The following is a 27803-nucleotide window of genomic DNA, read 5'->3' as shown; positions in this document are numbered from 1 at the left end:
CGTATGTGAAAAGTTGATGGACCATTCCTGCTCCTATTGTTCTTGCTGCTTGTAACATTAATTATGACATACCTCTGATAGACTTTTGCACCTTTCAAAAATAAATAATGTCGTAAGGATGTGGTGCTGTAAAATGGGGACTAGATTTAACGTCTACCACGGCTCTACCATAACATAGAACATAACTCCCAAAAAGCAGAATTAGATAGAACTAGAGTGTTTCTTAATAAACAACTTTAATCACGAATTCAACAATTTCAACACAATTAGATTTGTTCTTGTCCTAATAATAAAGAGGTTCTTTAAAGAAAGGTAGCCCTTTGATTTGAGATAGAATTTATATCAGTGAGAGATTACCCTCAGCAATAGAAGTTGATCTAGGTTCAAGCATAATAGCGAAACTTTCAAAAAAAATATAGTAGAGCTGTCCTTCCCAGAGGTATTTCGGCACAAATATGATATGCAAAACAAGCAGGTAGAAACCCGGGTGGTCCAGGAACTCCGAGTGTGCGTTACTTCACGGGAAAATTGTGTTTAGCTCAACCGCATGTGGCAGAGGAACTAAATATTCCAGATGTTGCATCGAACATTGCAACCAAGCCCTGGTTTTCTTATCAACAGGCAATCGATTTTCAATCCAGTGGGCTGGCTGCATGAACCCTCCGCCGCACAGCCTGGTGGGTATTTTGACTTGTGTTCGGGATTAGATACAACGAGAAACAAGTCCATGTTACCATTCTACCCAAAGAACAGACTTTCTTTTCGGCTCACCCTATTATTGCAGCCCAGGAAGGAAATTTCAGTGGAAATCTCGCTGGATTGATTTGCTATTCGAGGCGCTGCAACGACACGTATGATATTCCTGGACCGAGGGAGAATCGTTGGTTGAATTATTTTACAGTCACTGGGATCCTCACATTGGATTGGAATAACGCGCCCTGGAGATCAATTGAATACACGCCTTGACTGGGCTGTTTGAAGATTCAAAGAGGAGCTTAACCTGTCTCATGTGGAGAGTGGCTGTTCGGACAATCCGCGCGACAAGATCATTCGAGGAGATCATTTGAGCTGCTCACGGGAAAGAACGATTGACTTTGCGTCAGCTGGCCGCTTGCCTCGAAAGAGAATTTATGAAGCATCGAAATCCAAGTACTGAATGACTCGGAGCTAATCAATGACTATGAGAGGGGAAAGGTCTCCAGAGCCAGGCATAAAAATGGGTCACATATTTACAATGTGCAATTAGCTCAGGGAAAATGCCATCTGAAAATGGAGATATCAGTCAGGGCCACCCATGCTTTCTACTTTGTTACCGAAATAGGGTACCCAGGCAAAATTCTAGACCGGTGTCTCGTGCTGCTCAAGGAAGGATACAGTACTGCTCTTTCCTTGGAAAGAAAGACAATGGCTGTGAACTGAATAAAGCCATACGTGAAATCATCTCAGTCATTTACGTCAAAGCAAGCCGATGACATCAGTGTGCGCACTTATGAAGTACTCCTGCTTAAATCGCCAGTTTTTTTGACCCATTCGGCAGCTTTTTGGACAGCCATGTCGGGTTCCTTCTTTAAATCCATGAGATAGCTCTAGATTTCAGCAGCTGTGAGTCGGCCTGCTTGACCAATTCCGCAAACTTGATCGATGTCCCAGATATTTCGGGATATTTCGGGGTTCCTTTGCGCCAGCTGACTGACTCTCTATCTCGTGAGTCACAATGCACGAAGTTGATCACACTCCCTTGCAGAGAACGGGTTGTAGACCAGTATGAATATGCTCCTGATGCTGCTTTTATCCGTTTATCGTGAGCACTACTTCTCATTCACTCGGTCAGGGCGAGTCAAAGCAGTATCAAGTTTGTCTAGGTGATTAGTTGTCATGATGAGAACCCGACCCTCCTGTGCTCCAACACTATTGAGATAGTTCAAAAGCGCCGATATTGAAGTACCACGATGAAATGCGTTCCGATCTTCGATGAAGCTCGTAACGTCATTGCTTTTGCTGACATCATGGAGAGGTTGAATCCCCGCATTATCGACATCCTCGAGGAGTCTGATGCAGCGACTTGAAAGCTCCTGGAAGAGCTATTCCGAGAGACATATTAGGTATATTCGTTAAAGGGAGCCAGGATCTTCTTGATATCCGAGAGCTGTCTCCAGTCGTTGGGTATGAGACGTAAGGCTTCGATATCTGGACCATCGTTGACTGTATCTTCGAGCTAAGGGCGACACTCTTCGGCTCAGACAATCATAACAAAGGTAGAGTTCCATCGCGTATCAACATCGTAGTTGATAGCTATTGTACAGCCAAGTTGATTATTCCACTTTTGTATCCGCTGAGGAGATCGTGAATCCCAAGGACAAGCAGTCGAAGCTGTGCAACAGGCGTAGGAGCGTTGACCGTCTTCCAGCTCCTTTCAGCAACATCATGTAGGAGAGCACAGGCGTCCTTATGCAAACTAGCGCGTAGAAGCTTTTATATAGATTTCATAATCATGTTCAAGAAGTGAGCAAAGCAGCGGATTTGGGAGGTAGGGGTAAACTTCTTCGTCTCCTCTCGGATGATGGTCTCGGCCACGTGCTCCTCGTACCGCTGAGACAGCTTTTGAAAAAGATATCGGTGTCGAGTATCATGAGCACCGGCACCAATTCCCTGGGAGATAGGGCCTACTCCGGTACCTTCTCAGCCGCGTACGAGGGCCCTACCGAGATGCCGGTCCGGATGGACCTCGAGTCCAGCTGTTTGATTTGATGACGTTTTGATTGAGATAAATGCGTCTAATATTGATAGTTTAGATGGGTGTCCAGCTCGCTAGTGACAGGGAGCTGAAGGAGTCGACTCAGAGGGAGGCCACGGATCTCTGATTGTTGGATTGTTCATTCGTCTGCGTGGCTGGCCTACAAATAGTGCATCATTCTTTCCTATCTTCCTTCACCGTGCACCGTCGGACAATGGTCCCCCTCGTAATTGGCGCCTTGATCCCCTGCCCCTTTGTCGACGAACACTCCCAGTCGGGTGTCCGCCGGCGCAGTGGCGGCATTTGAAAGCGTTAGAACGGTGTGACCAGATATGCCCCGGTTTTTGGCATTTCCTGCATTGCTGCATCTGCATGTGCGTAGTTCATCTATCATTGACCACGGATCTCAATCAGTGCGAGCAGCACCTTGTACGTCCAAGCTTGGAATATCCGCTGCGACCGTGGAAGCCGGACCTGACACTGCCTCTGGTTCGTAATCAGCCTGCTGTCCTCGTGGATTGGCATCTGGAATGTACCACAAGATCAAGCTGATGTCACGTCTTGCATCCGGTAGCGGATCCCCCCGAACCACCCCCCCAGGAAGTCCTCGTAACACCCACGCCCTCACTCGGCTCATCCTCTGCACGATCATGCTCAATCGAGTACCCCGATGACGCTGGATTGTGATTTCGATCCCTCACAACGACGAGGACCCCTCGTGGAGGTTCTCGTCTCTCGCGCCCGCGCACCGTCCACAAACATCGCCTTATCGAGACGTGTCGCCGAGTCACGGTCGACGCGACCAACGCGCCTGCCATGATATAAATTTCGCCTCGCTCCGCTCCACGCTCAGCGGACCTCTCGCTCGCTTCATCGCTTCCGTCCTGACTACCAATAACATGACTGCCGACGACCTTTGTGACGGCATCCTTGGCATGGTCGCCAGGATCCGAAACCAACCCCCTGACGAGCTTCACGAGCTGACTTACGATAACGAGGTAAGCGGCTGGTCCTGATGTGCGAGCGACCCTGCCCCCTTTCCGTGGCCTTGAGATGCGCTACTGACCGCCCGGACAGTTTGCGGCCGAGGTGGACAAATGTGAACGCCTGTGGGAAACCGCGCTTTTGCGTACCTTGCGGTTCCCTTTCAAACGCGACCGTAAGGGCCATAACCGCCTTTATGAAAGGCTGTGCAAGGACTGGACGCCCAACGAGCTCGGCCCAGAGGCGGAGGCGGTCATCTGGTATTGGGCCATTGAGCCCGACACCTTCTTTGCACCCACGCCCATCGTCGACCCGGACCATGCCACGCCTTGCATGTTGGACTCGGTCTGTCGCCTACTGAACCATCTAGCAACCCAAACCAAGGTCGATGTCGTTCGCTGGCGATTGCTCCTGTGTTTCCTCGTCGAGTTCGTTGACGAACGGATCACGGGTACCAGCAATGCGGATCATATCGTCCATCTCTTGATCCAGGCGAAGCTGATCTCTCCCGGAGTGCAGCATATGCTGTCCGTCAACCTTGTGAAATGGCCCAAGGCTGGGCGCCGGTACGTGAGTCTCGCCAACGGGCTTGGAGGCTGGGGTGCTCTTGTGTACCTTCCTGCCTTCGCCCCATCGCATTATGAAGAACACTACCACCCGGATGGTATGGACCAATCGCGGATCATCCAGTGCCTGCAAGAGCAAGTGCCGACGACCGCCAGCTTGAAGCGCAACGACTGGAATGCTTATGAGGTTGCCAATGCCCTCCGCCAGCACTGGCGTAGGAAATGCCCGACGAGCTTCTTCCATTGCGACCCATGTGGACACCAGGGAAGTGCTCGACCTCGTCGTGTCCGGCGGCCGAGAAAACGTCGTCAGACACCACGCAATGGCGTCTATCCACCCCCACGGACGCCTCTCCCGGCCATGGGTGAAGAGGTCTCCACGTGGCAAGCTCCTTCGCCCATGGGCCAGTCGCCTTGGGGCAGTGGTGATCCGATGCCAGACCGCGCATCTCCGCAACTCTCTTTCCTCGCTCCCAGTGACGATGATTGTCGGGTGTTCCCTACATCCTCTTCGACGCCGCTCGTCATCTAAACGAGGCGCCTGGATGACTCCCTGCTGTCGGTTGTCATCGCGTGCGGACTTTGACTTATCGAGGACTACGTTGTCCCTAGTGCGGCAATTGCCGCTGCTGATGGAGGAAGTGATTTCTACTCTACTTCCTCTTGGGGTGCGAAAGTACGGATCAACCGCAAGGCAGGCACGGTTTCTGTCTTTTGTTGTGGGCGGGCCGCGTCGATGATCTTTTTGCCAACCTCACGATGGAGGTGATCCTCTAGCCCTCCAAACGTACAGTGATGCCGGACAGTTGGAACCGCTCTGCTGCTCGTATGCATGCTTTCGTGGAGTCCGTCTATGTATATATATATATCCTCTCTTTAGTGCAGAATCTAGATGATGGAGATCTAGTCAATTGTGTCAAGACACACGAGGCCGACTGATTATTATTGATGCCGTCCCATTCCCCATAGTCCGTGATCAATATCCATGGATGATTGGACCACGGCTGACCAACGATAGGTCCGGGCCATGGGCATCCCCAAGAGTGACAGCTGCTCTATGGACAGCCTCCGGCATAAATTCTGTGTGGGCAGGGTGGACGCATCAATATCTAGACCCTTGTGGCACCGGAGCGAGAAATGATCCCCGTCCAGCGTCTGGTCCGTGAGATCGCCCAGGACTTCAAGTCCGACCTCCGCTTCCAGTCCTCCGCCATCGGTGCTCTCCCGGAGTCCGTTGAGGCCTACCTCGTCTCCCTGTTCGAGGACACCAACCTCTGCGCCATCCACGCCAAGCGTGTCACCATCCAGTCCAAGGACATCCAGCTGGCCCGCCGTCTCCGTGGTGAGCGCTCGTGATTTCTTCATCTCTCATATGAGTTGAATTTCAAGGCGATTATGGGGGTTTGTTCTTATCTTTTATCATGACTGGCGATACATGATGGGTTTGCTTTCCAATATCAATGGGTTCAGGAACTGGGTTTCCCGCAGTCGATCTTCTATTCCAGTTGACGGTTGTTCGCGCAGCTACCTCTAGTCAACACGCTGTACTATTGACTCATAAGAACACACTATTCCATCAGAAAGAAGATGTTTCTATCATACCAGCCTAATTTGATGAATCTATGTTCAATTGAGGCAACGGAATCTCATAGTCCAGCGTTGCTGTTGAAGTGATAGCATTGTGAAATCGACCACTAAGCGCATTTCGGTAATACTGTTGAATATCACGGTGGCCAAAGCTTGTGTGGCGAGACTAGCGATGTACATTTAAATAGATGGGTTTCCCACTTTTGATAGTAACATGAACTAGAACACTACCCCCTCGGCCAACCACAGGACCTAAAAACGTTTCTTGGGGTCGAAACGTCACGGAATAGAGTTAGTTCAATAGTTTATAGGATCTGGCGAGCCCGCGGAAAATCGCTTTTTTAATTACTTAATACACAATCTGAATTAAATACAGTCCAAATGGTGCCGGCAATGATGCGCGGGCACTGAAGGCCGTTGCCATGACTGAATCTCCGAGGGAAAAGGCGGCTTGTTCGCATTCAGTATGGCTGCGATGAATGAATGAATGGAGAGGACCAGCTTAAAGGAGCTCTCATTCGTTTATTTGAGGTAAATTCATATCTGATATGTAACAGAGCAATTGTTTGCGAAAAAAAAGTAGGTTAGTCGGGTGCAGAGCCAACGGAGTATAGGCATATTAAGTCAGCTAATAAGTTGAACGTGATTTTAATTAAGTGATGTTCAAACCCTATTTTTCCCCCTTCCTAAGCCAATTGCCGTGGTTTTCGAAATACATATGGCAAAGAAAAGAAACTCCTATTCCATCCGTCTCCATTCCACGAATCGTTCAACGCACGTATAGTTCGAGCCCAGAAGGATGTTAAATTCGTCTTGAGACCCTTGCTGTCCCCGTTCTAGTATTGGCTTTGTGGGCCATGTCTCAACAACCGTGTGGAGATCCTTCATTGCGACCTGCAGATCGGCAGATATTCGATCAAATCGAAACATCCTGATGTACCTGGCCAAAAGTCAGCTGATATCGTGGGGGGCACCCAAATCATGACTAACCTCTCAAAAAACTTGTGTCGGTCAATTACAATTGTTCTCGCATCCCATAGTTTTAGACTCTGGGCACTCTCCGGTCGTAGCAAGGAGAAGATGTCAATACCAGGTAGAAATTCCATTAGTAAATTCAAATTTGGCGTTTGGTCTCTGTCGTCGCCTTGTTTGACCATCTCCATGACCGCATTCAGGTACGCCGAAATTATGGTGGCATGAGGATTTTCCTGTGGAGATTGTAGCAAAGGGGACAATAGGCGCAAGGTTTCTCGTGTACCCAGATAACCGGCATCAGTGATATTCGATACCTAAATATTGTCAGCTACCTGCCCACATGTTCGGGATTACGTACCTCGATTCTAGCATATTTGTTCTCCTGAAGGGTTTCAGGAAGCTGGATCGCGTCCGTATTAAGCAGTTCAAGGTTGATCTCTATCCTTGCAAGACGATCTAAGAATCTTCGGAAAACACGCCGAAGGTAAATATAAAGTTTGCCGTATAGGTCCTCCTTCGCCATAGTCTGCTCTCGGGCAACTTCTCGTATCGGCCACCCATCTAAAGGGTCGGCTTTGTCATCCATTGGCCAGACAAATGGAGGAAAATAGAATGTACTAGCACATTACCACGAGTGTAAGCCGGTTTTTCGTAAAGTGGTGGTCCTGATACTTACGGATTTGGGCTGCTGAAATCGGCCCTATCATATCCAAATGGAAGAAGAAGTCCATCTTCACGAAACTTCTGTTTCGACAAACGTACGGATGGTGTGGTATCTTTGAAGTACCATCGATCTCGAAAGTCTCGCCTCTCCGGAGCCAGTGTTGTGGCCGTCCGGATATGCAAAGCTTTCTGCTGTGTTAGATCGGAAGGAACTTCGCAGAGCGCCTCCAGTCGGTACCATTCCTCTTTTCTAAGAACAAGTCGCAGGCTTTTCTTACGAGAAAAGTTCCAGGTCCTCTCCACAATCTCCCCAGTGGCTTCAGCAGTTATTTGTCCACAAACCTCAGTAAAGAACGGTTTTACACGCGATACTAACTGAGTAGTAATATTCTTTGGTAAGGAGGCAGAGTACCAGAGGTGAATTAAAGATTCAGCATTGGCAAAACCGCCAGGGGGTATTGAAGTAATCTCCAGCGCTGTTAGGCAAAACAGGAGTATTATCGCGTTCCTAGCAACGACGTGAAAATCCCGGTCGTTAATAGTCAAATCGATTCGTTGTGCGAAGAGCTGAGGAAGCTCGGAGACGGTTTTGACCACGTTGCGCAGATCACCAGATGCTTTATATTGTGAGCCGCAATTCCCTTTGTTGGGACGAAGAAGGCAAACATACCAGCAAAAAGTAGCGTAAACGTCACGAGAGAGGTTATTCCCTTCATTCTGGTCCAAATTGAGAACATCAATTGCCGGGACGTTGCCCCACAGATATATTCCTTTACCAAATGGATTATGAAGGTTACTTGCAAGTTTTGGGCTTGAAAATGATGGCGTCCGTTTTTCTCTTTCCCAGCATGGGCTCCAATTATCCTTCATCAAACTCGACTTGCAGATTATTTTGTGCTCTGGCCAGTGCGCTACCTGGCAGCGTTTATCACAGTACTGTTATACATGTTAGTTAATTACAATGTTAGTCTCCAAACTTACCGAGACTAGCTTGCAGTTACTGCACGAGTATTTGCTATCTTTGTCACAACCCGGGTCCGCACATGAGAATAAAGTAGTCGCAGCCATTTCACTGTCGTTAGTATAGTTGCTGGTGAATATTTTCTATTAGTCTCGAAAGTTGCGGGGTTAGGTCTAATGAGATACACCGCAGACCAGGCTTGCGAGGCAATCAATCACTTTGTGCCACGACTCGCATACCCCTCACTTTCCGAGTAACGTACATTCAACGGTTTCTTGTCTACACTCTGACAAACCAGACGTATAGAGACCCAGTCCTAAATTATTAGCCATGCCGTCGTATTGCTGTCATAAGTTCGAACAGGCTATGTGTCCATCAAGGGACGTTTCATCTTAATCTTTGTGTGTGTGTGTGTGATTCACTTACCCTGACCTCCCGTTGAAACGATCAGCATGGGTCGGAATCAGTCTCACCATTTACTCACGGCTGCCACTGCGGGGCAGAAAGCGATCATGAGCAAAAAGGAAAACAAACTTTCTATCTGCCATGGTGACCCTGGCGAAGCGCATTTACGCGTCATCAGTGCCTCATGACTACTGTTATCCTTCGAATCTGATACGTGTTGGCAGAACTCATGCACAAGCCTGGTCAAATCGGCTTTCTTCTCCAACACACCTTTGTTTGTCTGCCAAAAGGTAAGATTTTCTGAACCCCTTTATGGTCTGTGTAACATCAACCGAGCCCATTCTAGTCTACCCCCTTCTCAGGAACTCCGCCCGCACCCTCTTTTTCTGTTATCGGGCGCCTACTCACTACCACTCAGCCATGGATAAGTGAAAGTCTCACAGCCGAGCTAATGCAGATTACCCTCAGCATGGCAACCAGTACGAATACGACAGCCGCTACATGCCTATACTTTTTCCCCATTATGACGGATTACAGATACATGGCGTGTCAATATGTGCACACTTAGCTAATTTGGAGTACTTTTGTCATTGCGAGGGGGGACCGCAAAGGACCATTGGGGACCGTGGTGCGGTCCTAACTATATCGAAAAAAGACCAAAAACCGGATATTCCGGCCCCAGTCCTTGCCGAGGTCTAGATTTTGCAGTCTCAAGCTGACTCTTGGAGAGACTGGAGACCTCCTCAATTGAGCGGGTGATGCAGGTAGAGCATGGATTGTGTGGTAACACGTAAATACATGCAAGGAGCATGTGTGGTGCTGGCAGATTAGCGCACCTCCCTTCTATAGAAATAAGTACTCGTAGGATTTCTTCCTACTTCAGTAAGTTAGCGAGAGAAACCCTCCGCAATTACAAGGCAGAATCCACAATCCGCTTTGATCGACGCCACTGTCATAAGCGACATCCTATCCCCAAGAACATGAAGGCAGTTCTGGAATATTGGGTGCCCAAGGTTCAGCAGTTTGAGAGGGAGGACGAGGTGATTGTCCGCAATGCTTTTGAGCTCAACGGTATGGGATTACCTATCACAAGCGTTCTTGTTACTGGAGAGCAGGTCCCATCGAGTGAGGCCGGTGATGCCCCATATCGCTATAAGTTCCTTTGGATTATTGAATCCATGGTGACCCCGACGCTCGGAGTTATTGGTAGTTACCCTTGTGCCCTGCGGCCGACAATGAGTGGTCTATCTCGGCTTCGTAAAGCCGAGATTTTTTATTACGCTGAGGATGTCGAACACATGATGAATACCATGTATGCGGAGTTCGAAGAGAATTCGAACGTCAAGTCCATCAAAGAATTTTTTTACTGCAAGGATTGTCCGTCCAGACTGGACTATCGGGTCCGACGAAAATTGAAAGATGGTACGGTCGATCTGCAGAAAAACTGGCACAGGACCAGGCCCCAATTTGGTCCGACTGAGCATTTTCTATGAGTAAGTTGTTCATGTTGTGAGGTGAGCTCGTCTGAGCGAGTGAATTCTCAGGTGGTTAACATCCATGTCGGATAGGCGACATTTCCAAGTTGAGAGCTGAGACTAAACCGAAACTTTCTATTGAAATGAGAACGGCGCGATGGCAGTCTGATGGAACAGACAGGTCGATACCGAATGGAGAGAGCATAGAAGAACCCAGCAAAGAGGTCAGGTAGTAAGTTTAGGCGGGGAAATGCCTACTGTAGGTAATTTGATACCATGTCATGAATCTTGATAGGTGATCAACTTCTGTGACGTTCTTGTAGATCATCCAAAACCTCTATCTGATGAAAGCTCCCTTTTCTACAACATGGATGTCAGGCATCCCGTGCGAATACTGGATTGAGACCGGATATATTGATGCCCCGACCACCCGAGATTAGTTGGCATTTCATATCAAAAGCCTCTAAAATAGGGGTAATAATAGAACAGATTTCTGGACGACTAGGTGGGGGACTCGTGCTAGGAACACCCTCATCGACGGCCTCCAGTCTGACTTTCTTCAGAGCGACAAGAGACGCGTGAGCTGAGTTTCGCCAGGACCGTATCAACAAAACCAAGAACCGCGTCAAAAGCCCGTACCTGCGCCGATTTTCTCAATTTACTGGTAGTTCTCCATGAAGAATGCGACATCTAATATTATTCTGGGCTTAATTGTACTTAATTGTATCAAGAAAATGAAAATCGAGAGTGAGTGAGGCATGTGAGATGGATGGTAGGAGGAATCAGGGAGAAGCAAGGAGGAGAGAAAACACGGGAGATTGATGAAACTCACATGAGTCAAGCTTCGATTCTCGAGACCACGAAGCAAGTCAAGTAAGGTCTCAACACTACAGTAGGTTTCGAGATTATACCTCTATACGCTTCCTACTTGATCCTGGAGAATAATAATACTAATAATAATAATAATATTCCGAATAACGCTAGGCCGCTCTTACTCACCGCTTCACAACTCTGACAGAGATGTCATCGTAATGATTGTGTTGCCCTAGTGAGTCGTCGATACAGAGCCGTAATATTACATGAAATTATCCGGAATTGTGTCGTAGATCTGGTGGCGTTGCCAGATCGCCTGCTAGCTTTCCTCTCCCGTCAGCCATCTTTTGCCTCTCTCTCCGTGTGCTAATCGGTACTTGTTTTTATGACCATAAACATACTTTGGACGAGCTAAGGTGATATTTTGATGGTTCCGCACGGAACCATCAAAATAGTTTTGGGTTAGCGCTGCGGTTGTTGGCAGCCTAGAAAGTGGGGGCGTGTACCACGAAGAAGAGCTGAACATCTATATCACATACGTCCGTAATCAACGACCAATCAGTATTTTTAGATTGAGCTGATTTCACGAATTCGCAGCTGCCTTTGTCTCAGACCTCCTCTGTTTACTAATTACTATGCAGGAATCCGTATGAATTGTGGGTGCTCTGTCTGGGAATTCTGACATTCGAAGGGCTTAGGGCTTACTTGCCTCCTCTCCTGGCCGCACAAAGCGTAAGAGACTTGAGCGCCTTGAAGAGGAGCTCCGTGGAGTTTCCGATGAGGAGTTATGCCAAGTATTAATTCGATCGGGACGGCGACATCTGCTGGCCAAAAAAAAATATGTAGACAGTGATCTGCCAGCCGAGTCTGAGACAGTCGGAGTTGCCAGTGTCGAGATGCTTGAGCGCCGCCTCAAGCACAGCCTCAAACAATATGTCGTTGAGACGATTGAGCACCTCAAATCACAAGTTGTCGGTGATATTGTCGAAAATGCTTTAAATGAGTGTGATGAAGCGATCGAGGGACGATACAGAACGCACGAAGCCGACTTAGAGGAACAGGTCGACGACTGTAAGGTTGACCTAGGCATTACGGCCAAGGCTGTACGAAGGAAATAGAAGAACAAGCGCTACGGTGCATGGATGATATCGAGGGTCAGGGAATCAAGGTTGAGAAGTCTGCGACAGAAAGATTCGCAGAGCTCACGCGCTGCTTGAGTGATTCTGCCCAGTCCCTACTTGATAGCAAGTCAAGCCCAGGCCAGCGGCGCACTGAGGGCACTAAGGCTAGACGCATTTCTATTTAAATTTGGTATTATATCTCCTAGGATTGTCGTTGTACACTTGAGTTCTTTATAAGTCCGCTAGAAAGGCAAGTGCCGAACGTACTCCTAAGCGAGCAGGCCACCCTAGAACTTGACATCTATGCCATGGGGGTGTGCCATACCACCACGATGGGCGTTCCCGTCTAGGGGTACATGTGGGAGCGTCCAGACTATCAAGAAATCTTAGCGCCAGGAAGATCAGTAGGCCACCGACTGGGTCGAGGATACCATTTAAAGTTCAACGCAGTTCGTCGTATGCCGGCGTTTATTTCATCGTAGTATCAACTCGTACTGTATCCACATTCGACGGCCCGGTCCGTCCTACGAGCCTATGGTCTCCGGCCCACCCTGTTCCACGGGGTGCTGGAGTCTGGTTGACTCCAAGTTAGGGTTTCCTCAACTATGGCAGAAAAGTGGGCCACACGTTAGACATCAATCTGCACCAGCCAAAGCGCTCGATTAGCATGTGCGATTCGTTCCAGCAGAAGGTGTGGAGCTCATTCGAGCGCGATGGATGTCCGTTTTATGATTCGCTTAGTACGGAAATACCGATCCTAGAACGTGGTCTTAGCTAGACGCGTCTACTTATACTTTAGATAGTGGTAGGGTACCGGGTGAAAATTTCAAATTGACTTTGTTCCGGGGAACCGTGGCCAGTCGAAATGGAGACGTGCTGGTAAAAGGTGGCGTTGACCGCAGTGCTGGTGTCCCGGAGCTAGGAGTTGTGCGTGAAAACGCGCAACTGGAAACGAAAATAACATTTATAACGATTAATTAAATTGACAACTGGGTTCATCTGTTGAAAAACTCTACCCCGAAACCGTCGCATATTCTAGTCTTGAGTTTGCGACCGCAGACGAAACCCCTGTACAAGCTCAGAGGATTCAGCCTTGCAGGGAACTCTAAGCCTCTTTGTGGAAAGAATATTTGGTTGAGGAGTAGCCGCTATAATATCTTGTCTCAACCTTCAAGCCCGTGGATTACTAGACTTGCGGATACGGAACGGATCCCTTGCTTTCGAGGCCTTTGTATCCCTTGAATTGGTCGGTGAGTGACCTGAGCCGTGGATCCCGTGTATGTCTCGGCATTGGTCCTAGTTGAGGGCCTTATTGGAGTTATCGGCGGAACTCGACTCCGGTGAGTTGTTAGGCCTATTCCATCAAAGCACTTGACCAGCATCTGTACCGCGGAGGCGCGCTCGTCCGGATTGACTCTCGCCATTTCTTGAATAAAGTCAATCTTTTGATGCTGCGACCAAGATGGCCTGATGGGCGTGTTGGAGACACTTGAACTGCTCTGAGCTTTCACGAAACCCATCGATGTCCAGTGTCCATGCCATGGTTACAAAAAGGGACCAGGCATCCATCTTGTGTGTCTGGACCTGATTCTGAAACGCCTCGGGGGCCATGTACAATGGACTCCCAACAGAAGTTACGGCACTGACAGTGCTGTTGCACAGACCGAAATCGCCGAGCTGAAACTGAAATTGCGCACTTGGCAGCGAAGAATAAAGAATGTTTTCGGGCTTCACATCTCGATGAACAATGCCTTCCGCGGCGAGATAATCCAATGCGTGAGCATCTGGTGGAAGACGTAGTGGGCAAGGCTGGTGAGGGACGGAATCCGACCTTTGAGAACCAACGATCTAAGGGTGCCATCCTTGAGTCCCATGAATATCTCTATGTTGAGATTTATGGTAGCCGGCCATGGTTTATGCCATGAATGAGCCATGACGGCAACCGCAGTGATTCATCGCCTGGGAAATCTAATTAGGACTAGCTGAAGGCAGAGTTTTCTGGTATGTAAGGAGATTCTGACACAAATGAAAATCTCCAGACTTAAACACCTCGGTAATCTATTGTTAGATTATCTATATTTTACGGTCGTACCCGTCATCATTCCTACTTGCATCGTATCTCTTTTAACACTCTACAGATGGTCCGTCCCAGCCTTGGGATGTGATATAATCGATAATGTGCAGCTAGGACAGCGTCAGTTCAGAGTACGAGCCCTGGACGGCTTGGAATGATGACTAACGTGGCATATGTGCGATAAAGTCTCCACTTCGCGTTTCAGCGCATAATACAATAACTGCCTCCACTCAGCCTCTTTTGATGCTCGGTGAGGTTTTTGTAATATCTTAACAGCGAGAAACCTGCCCGTGTCGATATCGATGGCCTTATATACAACTCCGAATTGTCCCGACCCAAGTGTGGCAACCTTTGTGTATCTCATCATCAGTTGTCGAGGGCCTGGAGAATGGATTCTGGTTTGCCTTTGAGATGGTAAAACCGTTGCGTTTCGACAGACGCGCACCGTCGCACACGTCTTGTCAGTCGTACAATTCAATACGATCTCAAAGCCCTTGCGGCACTTCCGAGATGGAGCAACGCGGTGATCGTTGGCAATGGCAACTGGAGAAGGATCATCAAGAAGGATCATCAAGCTTCACGATCCGATCGGCAATTTGACGCCCAGGTCGACGAGCTAGAAGCGTGCATAATTGAAGGAATCGAAAATCGAAAGTTTGCCGTTCCCGACGGCACAAATATGCACAATCTCGCCCGAGACAGACACTAGCACAGCACTCAAGCTCAATGTGTTTTCTCCCCTGGAAAAAGCAGAGTCATGGTCCAGTCAACCGTATAACGGCAGCATAATACAACAGCACGTTGAGCGACGAGCAAGACAGAAGCACAGAAACGAGGCATCACGCCCATTCCATCAGCTCATCTACCAAATATCAAAGGAGCGAGAACAACTTCAAAGTGGCTCTCCAGATGATACTGTTCTTCTTTCTGCCCCTCTGGATATCAACACCAACGCTTATAATAACGTGAAACGTACCTGGGTCAAAAGAGGCATTTGGAACGAAAAATGGGGCATATTGCCAGGAATGCTATGGAAGCACGAAGGACCTTTACAGATGCCTGACACGGATTTAGATTTGAGCCAAACAAAGATCACGGAGAATGGCACCGGCAATTTGATTACTGTGCCTTGGCGAGGCGATTTTCAATTGCCCCCAAGCCGACCCATGGGTTTTAAAGGCCGTTCAGATTTACTTTGCACTGCTGCACAAAAATGGACTAAATATCAATTTCAGCACCAGCAGACCTTTCTGCATTGTCAACAATGGGAGACCGTATTGGGCGCATGGAGTCCACTGAGCATGGTCAACACAGCGCCGGCCTAGTTTTTAGTCCCAGATACTCCTTATCTTTGCTTTTATTGTCGACCAATCTCGTCGAAAGTCCAACTAAACAAAGATCATAGGATATACCTCATCAAAGAATCCGCGGCTTCAGTTATCTCAAGATACGAAAAATATTTCGTCTCGCGTAAGTGGAAAACAAAACCACAACATGAGACCAATCTCTAGTGTGCGTGCTTCACATTTGATGCTTTAGACAACACAAGCCAGCTTGGAGTGGACGATACTGTATTAGAATACGTCATAAGCGGAGATTTGAAAAATTATGAATGGGGGCTGACATAGTCAACTCCGATCACGCCAATGCGATTCTGATTAGAACCAATACCGACGACTCCTTGTCTTTGCCACTTGAGCATGACGTTTTGAATTACTGTGCGTGATGTCACGGATTTGGTTGCATTTATGATGAGTTCGTGTTCCGTGCACAGCAGCAAGATAGATGGAATTCTCACTTTTTAAAGACCTCTTGAATAAAATCTGCAAACCAGACTTGATGGACGCCCAGGAAAGTCTCATCCAGCGACTCCGCTGCCCGAACTCTACGCAAGACACCCTCGTCGAAATTATCAGCCAGTATTTGACTCCGGAAAAAGCAGTTCCGATAATTCAACAGTTTTTGTCTGACGACTGGGTCACTAATGGACAAGTGCTGTGGAGCGGCGTGCCTTACAATGTGGCCTTACAATGGGCCAAAGATCACAATATACAAACCCTGACCACTGCAATGGGGCCTATGATGAGAAAGGAATGCACGGAATGCCGCAGGACGGAGTTGTCCGCCCGCAAATGGAGTAAATACATTCATGGGGCTTCAGCAATCTTCGCGTGGCGCATAGCTCAGGACCAAACAGTCACGCTGTTGTCCCCTCCACCACCTGGAAGGTTTCACCCAACTGGCTTGTCATATTTTCAAGTGATTGAAGAGCCAATAATCAAAACGGTTTCTGGGCAAAATTTGCCATGCCGTATAATGATGGTGCATCCAACAGTACAAGGAGCTGCAGACTTCGCTTATGAAATATGGCCAAACGATGAAAGTCTTTTATGGATTGAGTGATTTGGTATGCAGCCAGGCCCGAGAAAATGGAGACAAACAAAGCAATTCGATAGAATACCGCAACCTCAGAGTTCTGAGGCTACATCAGTTCAGTCTAGTGGGCTGCCAGCCAAGTCAAGGCCGGTGGAACACGAAAAAGTGAGTAAAGCGTTCCATCCTGCTGTTACTCCCGCAGGTAGTTACAAGGCATTGAGTCTCGCGTACTGATTTTGCATACAGTTGATCTTCATTGATCTATTTGGCCCAATGTTCAAAGCTTTCAAAGCTTTCATTATACTATGCGCCCTGAAAGTTCATCCATTATTGACTTTAGGAATCTTGATCTGTCATCTCTTAAGTGTGGTGCACTTGGACATGCAAGTCCCATATGAAGGACCATCTTACACGGCCAATTTGCAGTTTCAAGAAGAACTGTCGAATTGGAGCTGTGAACTGAAGCTTCTAGGTTTTATCCTCTTAAATCTTGTGGATGTTGAAGACCGATCGCCGTACTGGGATCAGGCCGCGGATCTGATAACATTAGTGGATGAGCTCAGGCATGCTTGTGCCAGGTCTGATGGAATTCTTCGCAGAGCAATAAGCAAAAAGGGGTTAACTTATTTTGCCGAGTCGCTCAAGAAATTGAGGCAGATTCACAATGCTGCAGGCCAAAATTGCTTCTACGACGAACTGCAAATGATGGCCCTCCGAGAAATCAAGAAGGAACTCAGCAGCCAACTCCAATCAGTCATCTGGATATTGGCTCCCAAAGTCAATAAACATCAGGTATGAGCATGGATTTGTTTGGAATTCTTGGCTTCTAATGATAATCTTCCTAGGTTGATTTGGATGTAGGTATCTTGTGTACGCAACATGGCGATCTCCAGATATCTCGGATCGAGAAAATTTTCGTCGATGGCCAGCCTTTGCTACGCCAGTATCAACGAATTATCTGTGGATTGGGGACTAAGAGATGTCACGCGGGATAGGAATGCATCAGAATTACCAAAGAGAGCGTGATATTTTGTACGACCCTTGCTCATGATGTAGTGTGTCAGCCTTGAGACAAGCTTGTTTTTCATCGGTTTCCCACATCGGTTTTGTATGCTGTGACTGCTGCTAACACTATGTTCTACGTTACCATGGAATGTTCGTTTGACTAGGCATCATGCACCACTTTCAGTGTGTTTCGTGAAACGTTGTTCGAAAATGAGATTCAAGTTGACTTATGCTAGACCAACGCACCTCCTAATTAATGAGAATGAATACCTTGTTACGTTCGATCAGTATCAAACCAGAGGCGCGTACCTTTTCCCGAGCCTGGCAGCGGATTTTGCCCATTGCAATTAGGTACTGTCTTAACGGACTGACCTTTTCCTGTTGGAAGATCTTTAGAGTATACTTCGCAACTAAATACCACTATATATTAATTGACGCATAGTCATAATGTGAAATGACCCCGAGCGTCCGAGAAGGGCTGAACTAATGATATAATCGCGGTTGGTATTATTACTCAAATCTATTAAACGCGGAATGAGAATAAGGAAAGCGAAAGCTAAGTGAAAAAGAAAAGAAGAAAAAAACAAAAGTCAACGCCAAGATCCCGTATGCCGAGGTCAGAGAAGCGGTAATAAATCTGGCAGCGCGCTACGAAAATGTCGGGTTTCAAGTTTATGTGAAATAAGCTATCTATCCTATATATCCTAGCAATAGTATGGCAGTAGAATTTTTTATAAACTGACAGTCGCTCACCTTTTGCTTTGAATCATACTTGGCGCTTATCAGTAGATCAAGCGAAGGCAATTTATTTTCTTTATATACAAGCGACAATGGAAATTTGGGTATCAAATACAGAACAGGATCGCTAATTAAATGGTAGAAAATGTATTCGCATCTGTGAATATGCTGGGTCTCGTATTGAATACCCGAAAACTCGAGATGCCATATTCTGTTGTGTGACCGTTCAATCAAAGCCCTTTATTTGGGGGCACCCCTCCTACTCTATCCTTTTGGCTTCATTCCCTATGTCATGCGACTAGAAATTTCTAGACCGATAGACAAAACAAGTCTCAAATTCAAGCAGTCTGTGTACAATGGAACTATGATTGACCAATCGCAGCGGTACATTTGGGGGCACCCCTGCTTGGGCCTCCTGCTTGGCAGGACCCACTCGCGCAGAGCGGAATGGCGCTGACATGTCCACGCGAAGCATAAAACGGCTGGAATTCGCGATCCTGCTTTCCTCTTCTTTCTATCAGGGGTGGCGGGTCTCCAATTCCCCCTCTTCGCTCTTTTTCTGAATTTTTCCTGCTACTAAATACATCCGTACTTCGTGTTTTAAATCTGTCTTTCGTTATCTCCTCTAATCACTCCTTTGCAAGAAGATACTTTTTCTGCTCTGCACTTATTGGGAGACTGAGTCGTCTTACCAACCCTCCAATATATCAATTTTGTGATCAATCTACAACCCGGGGATTCAAAAATACGTGGAACTCTTCTTATCCCATTTTTTGATAGCGCGAACACATATCAGAAAGACCACCACTAGCCACTGATCGACAGATCAATTCTCTTAAATCACAACAACAACTTTCGGAGACTTTTGATACTGTCAACCCAGCCTGGCTTAGCAAAGCGGACGATACTGGTCCCCTTCCATATCTCGATTCAACAAGTCACCCCCGGTTTGTTGATAACACACTTGATGGAGAGCAACAACAACAGCAAGATTCTTTGCGACATCTAGGAGGATATTCTCAACATGAAGAAACAGAGAGAGATCATTTTGTCTCCCAAGAATTCTCGGGTTCATTACAGTCTGAGCTACCTTCACCACCGAGCAGAAACCGCAACTCAGTCACTTCCCTGCAATGCAAACATTGTGGTGAAAGATTCGAACAACTCGGGCGGCTCAAGTATGTCTTATAATCTCTTCGATTGCCTAACAACCCTTTTGGCATATTCTGACAAATCAAAAGCAAACATGTCAAATACCATGAACGTCTCCATATATGCCCCGTGGAGGGATGTGAGTATGCACGAAGCCAAAATGGATTTGGCATCAAAGAAAGCCTCATACGGCATATGGCATCCAAGCATTCAGACCCCATCTCTATCACGAAGACCATGGCCTGTTGTACCCGTTCTGGTTGTGCCCTTGCAGGGAAGCCAATGCGTAAAGATAAGCTTAGACTGCATGAGCAGCGCAAGCACAGATTGGACATGCTTGGTTCCTGAAGTATGTAAAATTGCAGGCGTGCTCACTAGTTTGTTTATTTTTCTACCTCGAGCTCTACTTAGATTATTGAACAGACTCTCTTTCACAATCAAATCAAACAATTTTTTGCGAAGTCATTTCTTACCATGTTTTCTGGGCATGGGGAATGAATCAGCCTGGTTCAGAATTAATAGAAGATGGCCGAATCGAAGATTCCAGTAGACATGGTGACGGTTGCCGCCCGAGGCCATAGAGAGAGGGAATGCGATTATGCGTCGGCCGAGATCCTTGTTGGGCTTGTTTTAGAGGCAAGCGACCTAATGTATGATCATATTACCTTGGCAAACGGTGGGTTTATCTGCAGAATAAAGGTTATGCGGAGGCGGATGCCTGAACTGCCTGAGTAACCAGCCTCAAAATCTTATTAGAACCAAACACAAACACTAACAGATGGCTACACCCTGGTCAAAAATTAATAATTCAAAGTGGCTGGGAAGCGGTCAAGTTGAGATTGCGGGATGAACACGCTAAGGTTGGTAATTGTAGAGAATGTCAACGATCGATGAATCGGTAAGGTCTCGTACGTAGCAATGGATTCTAGGGGGCAGATGTCGGGAAATGGATCAGCCCACCACAAGCACTAAGAGGGCTCTATCCCACGGGGGGTGGTGCAGTCAGCCTGACTGCAGGTGAGGGTTTTTCCTTAACTATGGGCGAAAAAGCTTGGCACAGGGCTGACTGCAAGTGAACTTTCCCGACCTGACTGCAGCTGCTTTTCTCGCTCCGATCGGTCTGAAAATTTAGAAAGTTATAATAGACGTAGTTAAATACCCTCCATTTCACTTTCAGATCATACAGTCAAATAGTACTTGAGTAATTCGCGATTGAAAATCGGAGATAGTTTTGATGGGGTGCCGCCAACTGGGCTACTTAGGGTTGCGACCGGAGCCTGAGGCGTCACTTAGGGTTTTCGACGAATTGTATGACCTCGATTATCTAGTCTACAAGGATCAGGAGGGGTAGAGAATCATTCAGGGGGTAAAGACGATTCCCATTTAATCTCAGAATCATTTCGGACCCGATTCACTCCATATTCAGTACCGAACATCCATTCCAATCCACTTGATTTATCTACGCGCGGATAAATATATCTTCTATCGACAATGGAACATCAGCTTTTTCATCAGCCATCGACAGACCCAGTTATCGTTTGTCAGCGATGCGAGCATGGTATTAGACCGAAGCAAGTGGTCGCCCATCTCCAGGGCACGCATCATCGACTCAGTCTCGCTAGGGCCCGTTTAGTCAGTGAGACTATTCAGAATTGGGATCGTATAGAGGAATGTGAACAGTGGGAGCCACCTAGTGTTATAAGCACCCCAATTCCTAACTTACCTATTTACTCCGACGGCTTACTATGCACCAAAATCCCATTATGCTCATTTATCGGACGTACGGTAAAGACTATACGCCAGCATTGGCGAGATCACCATAGCTGGACTGCTCCAGTCAATAACGTTGGCGGTGGCAGGAAGCAGCCAGGACCATCAGCAGCCGAGCAGCAGATTCGCCAGTTTACGCAAGTCGTACGCTGTCAGCGGGCATTCGGCCAGGGGCCAGGCTCCCACTACATTCGCGTCCGTACGGGCGGAGTAGAGCCCGTTCCTAAGCCGATTGCCCCGACCGTACTCGGTGATCAGGTTCTCGACCAAATAGAGCAGGCTTTCACCGAGCGACAGAGTCAGCCCCAAACTATCCAGGCTAGTCAGCGGGACGAAGCGAATCCATGGCTTCGACGTACGCAGTGGGCGGTTTACCTACGGGGGATTAACCCGCAAGATCTACGTGACAGCGTTCAAGCGCCCAACGCCAACTCAGCGATTTCGGCCGAAAAAGCAGCTTCGGCAATCTGGGACTCGATGGCCGTTATAGCTCGAATTAGCCAGTTGATTTGTACGAAGACTAGCCAGTCGATTCGCACTGAGGCAGTCCGTACGGAGCGGGACCGATTACCGCATCAGCCACTGCAAGCGTATATGGACGCTGAGAACATCGACCGACACACGCTGCCATGGCAGCAGATTTTGATGTTTTTCGCGCGTACGCAGGCCACACATGAATGGAATAGTCCGAAATACCGATTTTCGAAGCGCCAGCGGGCAGCGTGGATTTGGCGACTAGCTCAGTCGGGGGTCGATACGTCACCCAGACGCTCCGATAGGGCTAGTTCCGCCGGCAGTAGTGAGCAGTCAGCTAGTAGCGAGTATTCAAAGAGTGATACTGAGCTACGTCTAACGGAGGAACAAGTTTGAGAAGGGTGGTATCTGTAGAAGTTTGAATCGTTTTGCCGAGCGATTCCAATACTGCTTTTAAAGATTCAAGTTCACTCGCCAAATCACGCAAAGGCTTCAGATTTGGTTTTAAAGTTTGAATCCCTTCGAGAAGATCGATGCTGGCCTTGGTTGCCGAATCTACTGAGCCCATCAAGGTGCAGGGAGGACCAACCGCATTTGCCATTGATTTAAGGGACATGTGAGGAACTTAGATGAGCAAACAATTCCTCGATATAACGGGAACCGAACGTATTTATGGGGGCTCTCAGCCGCCAAGGTCAACTGATCTGAAAATCTGATATGCTTTGTTTCTTGACAGCTTGAGAGCTGCCCCGCGGCGCGCACGGACCAGACCTAGGGAGGGTGGGAGGCTACTCAGCCAGGCTTTTTGTAGGCTTTTTACAGGGTACCTTTTAAAATGAGAAGTGATTCCTGTGTAGATGAGGGCGTACCTGGTGATATTGTTATTGATGGGAAGAGATATCTTTATAGCCCGCTTCCTTTCTGCCCCGTATATTCGCCGACGGCGTGTGACTGTACTTTGATCGCGGCAGTTCAGGCCAAAGACTGGTCGATTGGGTTTATTTCTGCCATAATGTAGTATATAAGGGCCACCAGCGCCTACTGAAACTGAATGGGGTCGTCTAGTCTCGTCGCAGGCAATGTGCTGCGCATTCTTTGCAGGCATTTTCGTCGTCAACTCATTCGAGAGGCTCTTTTGTCAAATCGATGTCTCATTTCTAAGACTACCGATCGGAGTAACTAATTACTAGATTACTTGCTCTACATTGAATCGGATAGAAAGTTGTTTTTCACCGAGGGACTAAGGGGCGGTCAAGAGCCAACCTTCTCAGAATGGATCACATTGATCAGGATGAAGCTAAAAATCAGAACTCTTTTCCGTCCCCGTCTTATTCTCGGAAGCCCACAAACCCCCTCTCTCACCCCTACTGAGCGCTGAAATACACCACAAGAGCTACATATGAGAGCAAAGCCGAACCGGGCTTACAAAATAACGGCACATGGTCCTCTGGAATGAACTGAGACAAACACAACCCCATTATCTATGCATACGATACCGACCAGATAATCTCCAGCTAGGATCAGCCACCCAAATAAATGCCTCAGACAACACTCACATGTTCTTGATGTCCTCTTCCTTCATCGAGCCAACGAACTGCCGTGAGCTGCCACTAGAGATTGCTGTCCTGACCTCGAAATGGCCCGGGGAAGTAGCCACTAGTGTCTGTTCGCTGCCAAGGGCAACTACGTTCCCAAGATAAACGTTGCTGACGATGTGTACAACTGGCTCCGGACACAGACCGGACTGTGCAAATGACGCATTCTGCAGCATCTAGAATGTTGCAAAGCCCCAGAATGAAGCCACCACCTGTCTGGAGGTGCCAAGAATCCCAGGAATATATATAGGTCTATCTCCTCGGAGTAGAATGAATGTTTTCAATAATCATCTAAAGAAACCCATCTACATAAACTTCAATTGACTTTGTCTATGGAAGATATGACCATGTCTGCGATATTCTGCTGCACTACTCCATCTCCCTATCAGCCATCACATCTTTTGCATGATGAAAAGTTCGAGCCTTTTGTCTCGTGGGCTAAACGATCCCAGTCTTCTCCCGCTGCAGACTCAATCCAGTACTTTCTAGACTCCAAAAATTTGCCAGCTTTTGCGGTTCAATTGGTTCAACAAGTCAATTATGGCGCCCTTGAATCCAAACGATATTTCATCCCATCTCCCAGCATCTGCACCCCCGCAGCAGACCGGGTCGGTATTGAATTTGTGGAGGTTACCGAGCAAGACCTGATAACGGGTAATTTTCAAAAGCTCAACTCGTATGGTCCATCTAAATCCAATTTTTTTTTTTTTTTTGGGCTAAAGAAGCTCAATGAGTGAAAAGTTACAAGAATTTCAAATGTACCACGCATAACAAGTTCTTCGAAGTCAATCTCAACCAAAAGGATCCCATCAATCAGCATCACTGGCGGGCCAATATTGCGAGACCATCACAAGATATCGATCTAGCTCTCAGGGATGGTAGCTGCAAGAGACAGCACCCCACAGGAGAGAACAAGAATCCGAAGAATGCGTCATTTCTTCTTGAAGGCGAAGCGTCAACATCTCAGGTAAGTCATTTCAGTGTGCGAGTCGGACAGCTCGGTGTTAAAACTTGAGATAGGACGTCGATCAAAATGCCACCAAAGCAACAGATCCTTCGATTTTGGTGCCCGTTCTTGGGTTCTTACTCTCATCCGTTAGAGCAGATCTTGGGTCGAGCAGTCTCGTATCATTACTGTGCGTTGATTGGGCTAACAAAGAATTAAACCTCGATCTTGAGCTTGAACCCTTTTGGAAAGCAAAGTTGACTACTTCAAACATCATCATATTTTTTCATGATTGTTTTGAGCTGGAGGAAGATGGAGAGGTCGATTTAAGATCCTTGGTAGCTCATGCGATGCGAGCAACCCAACCGTCTCCAGGGCTCCAAGTACATGGACGACTCAGGCTCCAGCAAATCATCACTTGCGTACTTAATTCTGGACTTGCATCTAGATACGGCTGGAATATTACCGATGCATCGAAATCTACTTCTAAAACAGATGTCCTTGAGGAATGTTTGCGCAAAAACAAATTTTCACGAGGAAAGCCGGGCAACGAGGAGGTCGAAGTGAGCCAGAAAGTCCCACTGGACGAGGTAATGCTCCGCTCTGTTAATCCAAATATAACTAATTGAAATAGGATGAGGAGTTGAAATCAAAGATTCGTATGAGTGGGTATCAATACGAAAATAGAAATCGCGGTGACCAGGTCTACGATTATGATTTTGAACCCATACAAGATTATACAGCCTGTGACAAGGAGTGTGGATACTGCGGAAACTGTGATTATTAGAGAGCACGAGAGATACTTAAAGCAGTCTCATTTATTGCTCTTTTGGATCTATGGTCAAACTTCCCGGGCATCATTGCCAGAGAAAAGCAAATTCCAAATATTGTTTTCAATCATAGCGTGCAAGTCAAGTACTACATTTGTGGACACCCTTTCACGTATGGTAAGAGCTGGAACAGCCCTTATTGCAACGCCGAAAAACATCGATATCACGAATGTTAGAGTACAACATAATTCGGAAACAGACTTAGCTATGATCTCGTATTGAATTGAATTAGGCAAGGGGTTCCCAAGCAGCGCTGGTCTGCGCTCAGGGTGATTTGTTGTCGCCTATTTCCACACACTTTGGACTCGCCTTTAGAGCTCCGAAAGGAATAAATGAATGCGAATATGAATAAATGAATATCGTATTCACGCGAATAAGCGCATTATTCATATTCGCATTCATATTACATGTATATGTCAGTGGTAATTTACCACTAAGCCCGTTTTGGACAGGATTCACTAGAGAAGCTTACTAAGAAGCAAGCCCCTGAGTCTGAGTATGTATGTAACAGGGGACGGAGGTACTTAGAAGAGCAGCTGTTTAGTGATAATCCATTGCTACGTACGAGACCTTACCGATTGATCCATCGTCGACATTATACTTAAAGCCCAACGTATATTTGCCGCGAAACACTCCTCAACTTTATATTAAGAATGCCGACTACCATTTTGCCCTCTTCTGCTGCCGCCTTGACGCCCCGAGCGCGGCCCATAGTGGTGCTGAAGAAAAGTATCCCCTGGTTGATAGAGATTCTGAAGCAAGTGAGGCAGCCTAGGCAACCTTTGAAAAGTCTCAAACAGCAAACCAACTTTCTCATTGAGAAACTGGAATCGATAAGCGCAATCTGGTCCTTGTCCTCGGTGATGTTGGAGAAAACACTTGAGATGATTCACATCGAAGCATGTCCTGTATGTTGACATGGTCTCACAGAGCGAGATGGCCTTTAAGTTGGCCAAAGAGACGATCGATCCCCTCACAAAACTCCATGAAGAATTTCAAACACTTGATGCAGCTAAATACAGCTTGAACTGGCCACAGAAGCAAGCTCAGTTGGACAAATTACACGACGGGTTTGTCGGAGCCATCAACAAGTTCGTTTACCGGACTGACGTCAAAGCTCTAGAGAAGCTAGAGAAAGACGGCTCGGGAGAGCTACTAGAAGGTTGCAGCGTCGATGTTGAAGAAACTATTCTCAACCTTTTGGTGCCATTGAGACCTCCCCCGCTTGTGGTGCATTTCTTGTACCCAGTAGTTCATTGCCTCTATCGAACTGAACAAGGTCTACAAAGAACTGTCCACCTATTTGGGGAAGATCAGTGGTATGCCGAAAGTTTGCCGATATCTTCCGTTGATAACTCGTTTTTGCACTGGCGCACCCGTCTCAGCGGTTGAGCCAGTGTATTATGCGCCATTATATAACTCAGTTACGGCAGCAAACGCGGATTCTTTTGGTGGAAGCTTTTTTTCTTTTTTTGAGTCCTGAGCAGAAAGATATCCCTGTTGCCTGCGTATTCTGGATGGTCGTGTCCGTAGCTGTTATATAGCTTCGAATCGAACAACTCTCTAACGAGGAGCGAACACGGAGCAGACAGGCTGATGAGACTGGTGGGGACAATGGATTTAGCATGCTTTGTTCAGAGACATCGGAGGTGAAAGAAGAGGGAATTATCGGGTTGGTCCTTCGTGGTCGGTACCTTTAGTATATATTTCAAAATCAGCAGCTTCTTGCTATGAATGGTATGCGTTACAAACACTACAATGCTTGTAGGTTGACAGTCGTGTTTCAATGAAAGCAACCAAAAAGGCTGCTATTGCCGCATGCCTTGCTAGCGCAAATAAGCACATGCGAAGCAAGATTATATTTGCTTAGAGTATATCGACTTATGTTTTGGATTCTTCATCCATAGCATCGCCACGGTAGACGCCAGGGTAGACAGTAACGGAAAGAGGACAGCCTTCGATGAATTGACGGGCTAGCTTTGATGGACGGCATATTAGCAATAGAACCTGGTGGATGCTGCGCTTTCAAAAGCTGACTTACTGTACCGAGCTCTGATCCATGTATATCCGATAGACCTAAAATAGGTGACGGCAGCACGCCAGCCATCTTTGAGCAGAGTCTTCTATCCGACACAATTTGGTCTTCTTTTTCTCGGCAGGTTTACGGAGTTGAAAAGCGCATGTTCAATATCGGGGAAATCCTTTCCGAGATCGTGACACCCCAATTACCTGCCTCTTCGGTCTGTCAGATTGTATGTTTCGTTCATCAGTTGGTCTCCGTGGGTAGGCGGCTTAGGCGGCGTTGATTTGGCACCAGGTGATTTTCCAGAGGGCCAGAACTCAGGACTAATATTGGGATCAGGAATTGTGGGACGTAGGATACGTGGAGGAGCGGTATTGGGATCGTGGGTTGTTGTGATGATGGCAGCGAGTGATGCCTTGAGCCATATCGGAACAGTGACTGTTTGACAAGCAATCAGGGGCGCTTTCGGAATGGATAATCTAGTAAAGAGTTTAGCCAGCCGGCGAAGAGAGTTTTGTACAGGGGAACAGCTATTT

General features: G+C 47.3%; 9 protein-coding genes across 9 annotated transcripts; 8 read left to right on the top strand and 1 right to left on the bottom strand.

Moving 5' to 3' along the window:
• Window positions 1-574: 574 nt before the first annotated feature.
• N7511_011343 (uncharacterized protein) lies at window positions 575-1156 on the top strand (the record flags this gene model as incomplete). The annotated part of the gene is made up of 3 exons (XM_057133720.1): window positions 575-681; window positions 708-880; window positions 990-1156. The coding sequence occupies 3 exons, from the start codon at window positions 575-577 to the stop codon at window positions 1154-1156; spliced, it is 447 nt and encodes a 148-aa protein (XP_056978677.1).
• A 2477-nt stretch (window positions 1157-3633) lies between these two features.
• Window positions 3634-4816, top strand: N7511_011342 (uncharacterized protein; the record flags this gene model as incomplete). Its single annotated transcript, XM_057133719.1, has 2 exons — window positions 3634-3732; window positions 3812-4816. 2 exons carry the CDS (start codon window positions 3634-3636, stop codon window positions 4814-4816), a joined length of 1104 nt encoding a protein of 367 aa, XP_056978676.1.
• Window positions 4817-5421: 605 nt separating this feature from the next.
• On the top strand, window positions 5422-5640 carry N7511_011341 (histone H3.1; the record flags this gene model as incomplete). The annotated part of the gene is made up of 1 exon (XM_057133718.1): window positions 5422-5640. One exon carries the CDS (start codon window positions 5422-5424, stop codon window positions 5638-5640), a length of 219 nt encoding a protein of 72 aa, XP_056978675.1.
• Window positions 5641-6609: 969 nt separating this feature from the next.
• On the bottom strand, window positions 6610-8577 carry N7511_011340 (uncharacterized protein; the record flags this gene model as incomplete). The annotated part of the gene is made up of 5 exons (XM_057133717.1): window positions 6610-6811; window positions 6862-7160; window positions 7205-7463; window positions 7523-8445; window positions 8491-8577. 5 exons carry the CDS (start codon window positions 8575-8577, stop codon window positions 6610-6612), a joined length of 1770 nt encoding a protein of 589 aa, XP_056978674.1.
• Window positions 8578-9855: 1278 nt separating this feature from the next.
• On the top strand, window positions 9856-10368 carry N7511_011339 (uncharacterized protein; the record flags this gene model as incomplete). Its single annotated transcript, XM_057133716.1, has 1 exon — window positions 9856-10368. One exon carries the CDS (start codon window positions 9856-9858, stop codon window positions 10366-10368), a length of 513 nt encoding a protein of 170 aa, XP_056978673.1.
• A 1430-nt stretch (window positions 10369-11798) lies between these two features.
• N7511_011338 (uncharacterized protein) lies at window positions 11799-12281 on the top strand (the record flags this gene model as incomplete). The annotated part of the gene is made up of 2 exons (XM_057133715.1): window positions 11799-11810; window positions 11862-12281. 2 exons carry the CDS (start codon window positions 11799-11801, stop codon window positions 12279-12281), a joined length of 432 nt encoding a protein of 143 aa, XP_056978672.1.
• An 8839-nt stretch (window positions 12282-21120) lies between these two features.
• Window positions 21121-22269, top strand: N7511_011337 (uncharacterized protein; the record flags this gene model as incomplete). Its single annotated transcript, XM_057133714.1, has 1 exon — window positions 21121-22269. One exon carries the CDS (start codon window positions 21121-21123, stop codon window positions 22267-22269), a length of 1149 nt encoding a protein of 382 aa, XP_056978671.1.
• A 1531-nt stretch (window positions 22270-23800) lies between these two features.
• Window positions 23801-25201, top strand: N7511_011336 (uncharacterized protein; the record flags this gene model as incomplete). Its single annotated transcript, XM_057133713.1, has 5 exons — window positions 23801-24144; window positions 24210-24435; window positions 24489-24604; window positions 24863-25004; window positions 25049-25201. The coding sequence occupies 5 exons, from the start codon at window positions 23801-23803 to the stop codon at window positions 25199-25201; spliced, it is 981 nt and encodes a 326-aa protein (XP_056978670.1).
• Window positions 25202-25897: 696 nt separating this feature from the next.
• On the top strand, window positions 25898-26636 carry N7511_011335 (uncharacterized protein; the record flags this gene model as incomplete). The annotated part of the gene is made up of 2 exons (XM_057133712.1): window positions 25898-26152; window positions 26175-26636. 2 exons carry the CDS (start codon window positions 25898-25900, stop codon window positions 26634-26636), a joined length of 717 nt encoding a protein of 238 aa, XP_056978669.1.
• Window positions 26637-27803: the final 1167 nt, after the last annotated feature.

The sequence above is a fragment of the Penicillium nucicola genome (assembly GCF_028828085.1).
Source record: "Penicillium nucicola strain IBT 29836 chromosome Unknown utg000013l, whole genome shotgun sequence".
Taxonomy (NCBI): Eukaryota; Fungi; Ascomycota; class Eurotiomycetes; order Eurotiales; family Aspergillaceae; genus Penicillium; species Penicillium nucicola.
This window is presented reverse-complemented; position numbering and strand designations above follow the sequence as displayed.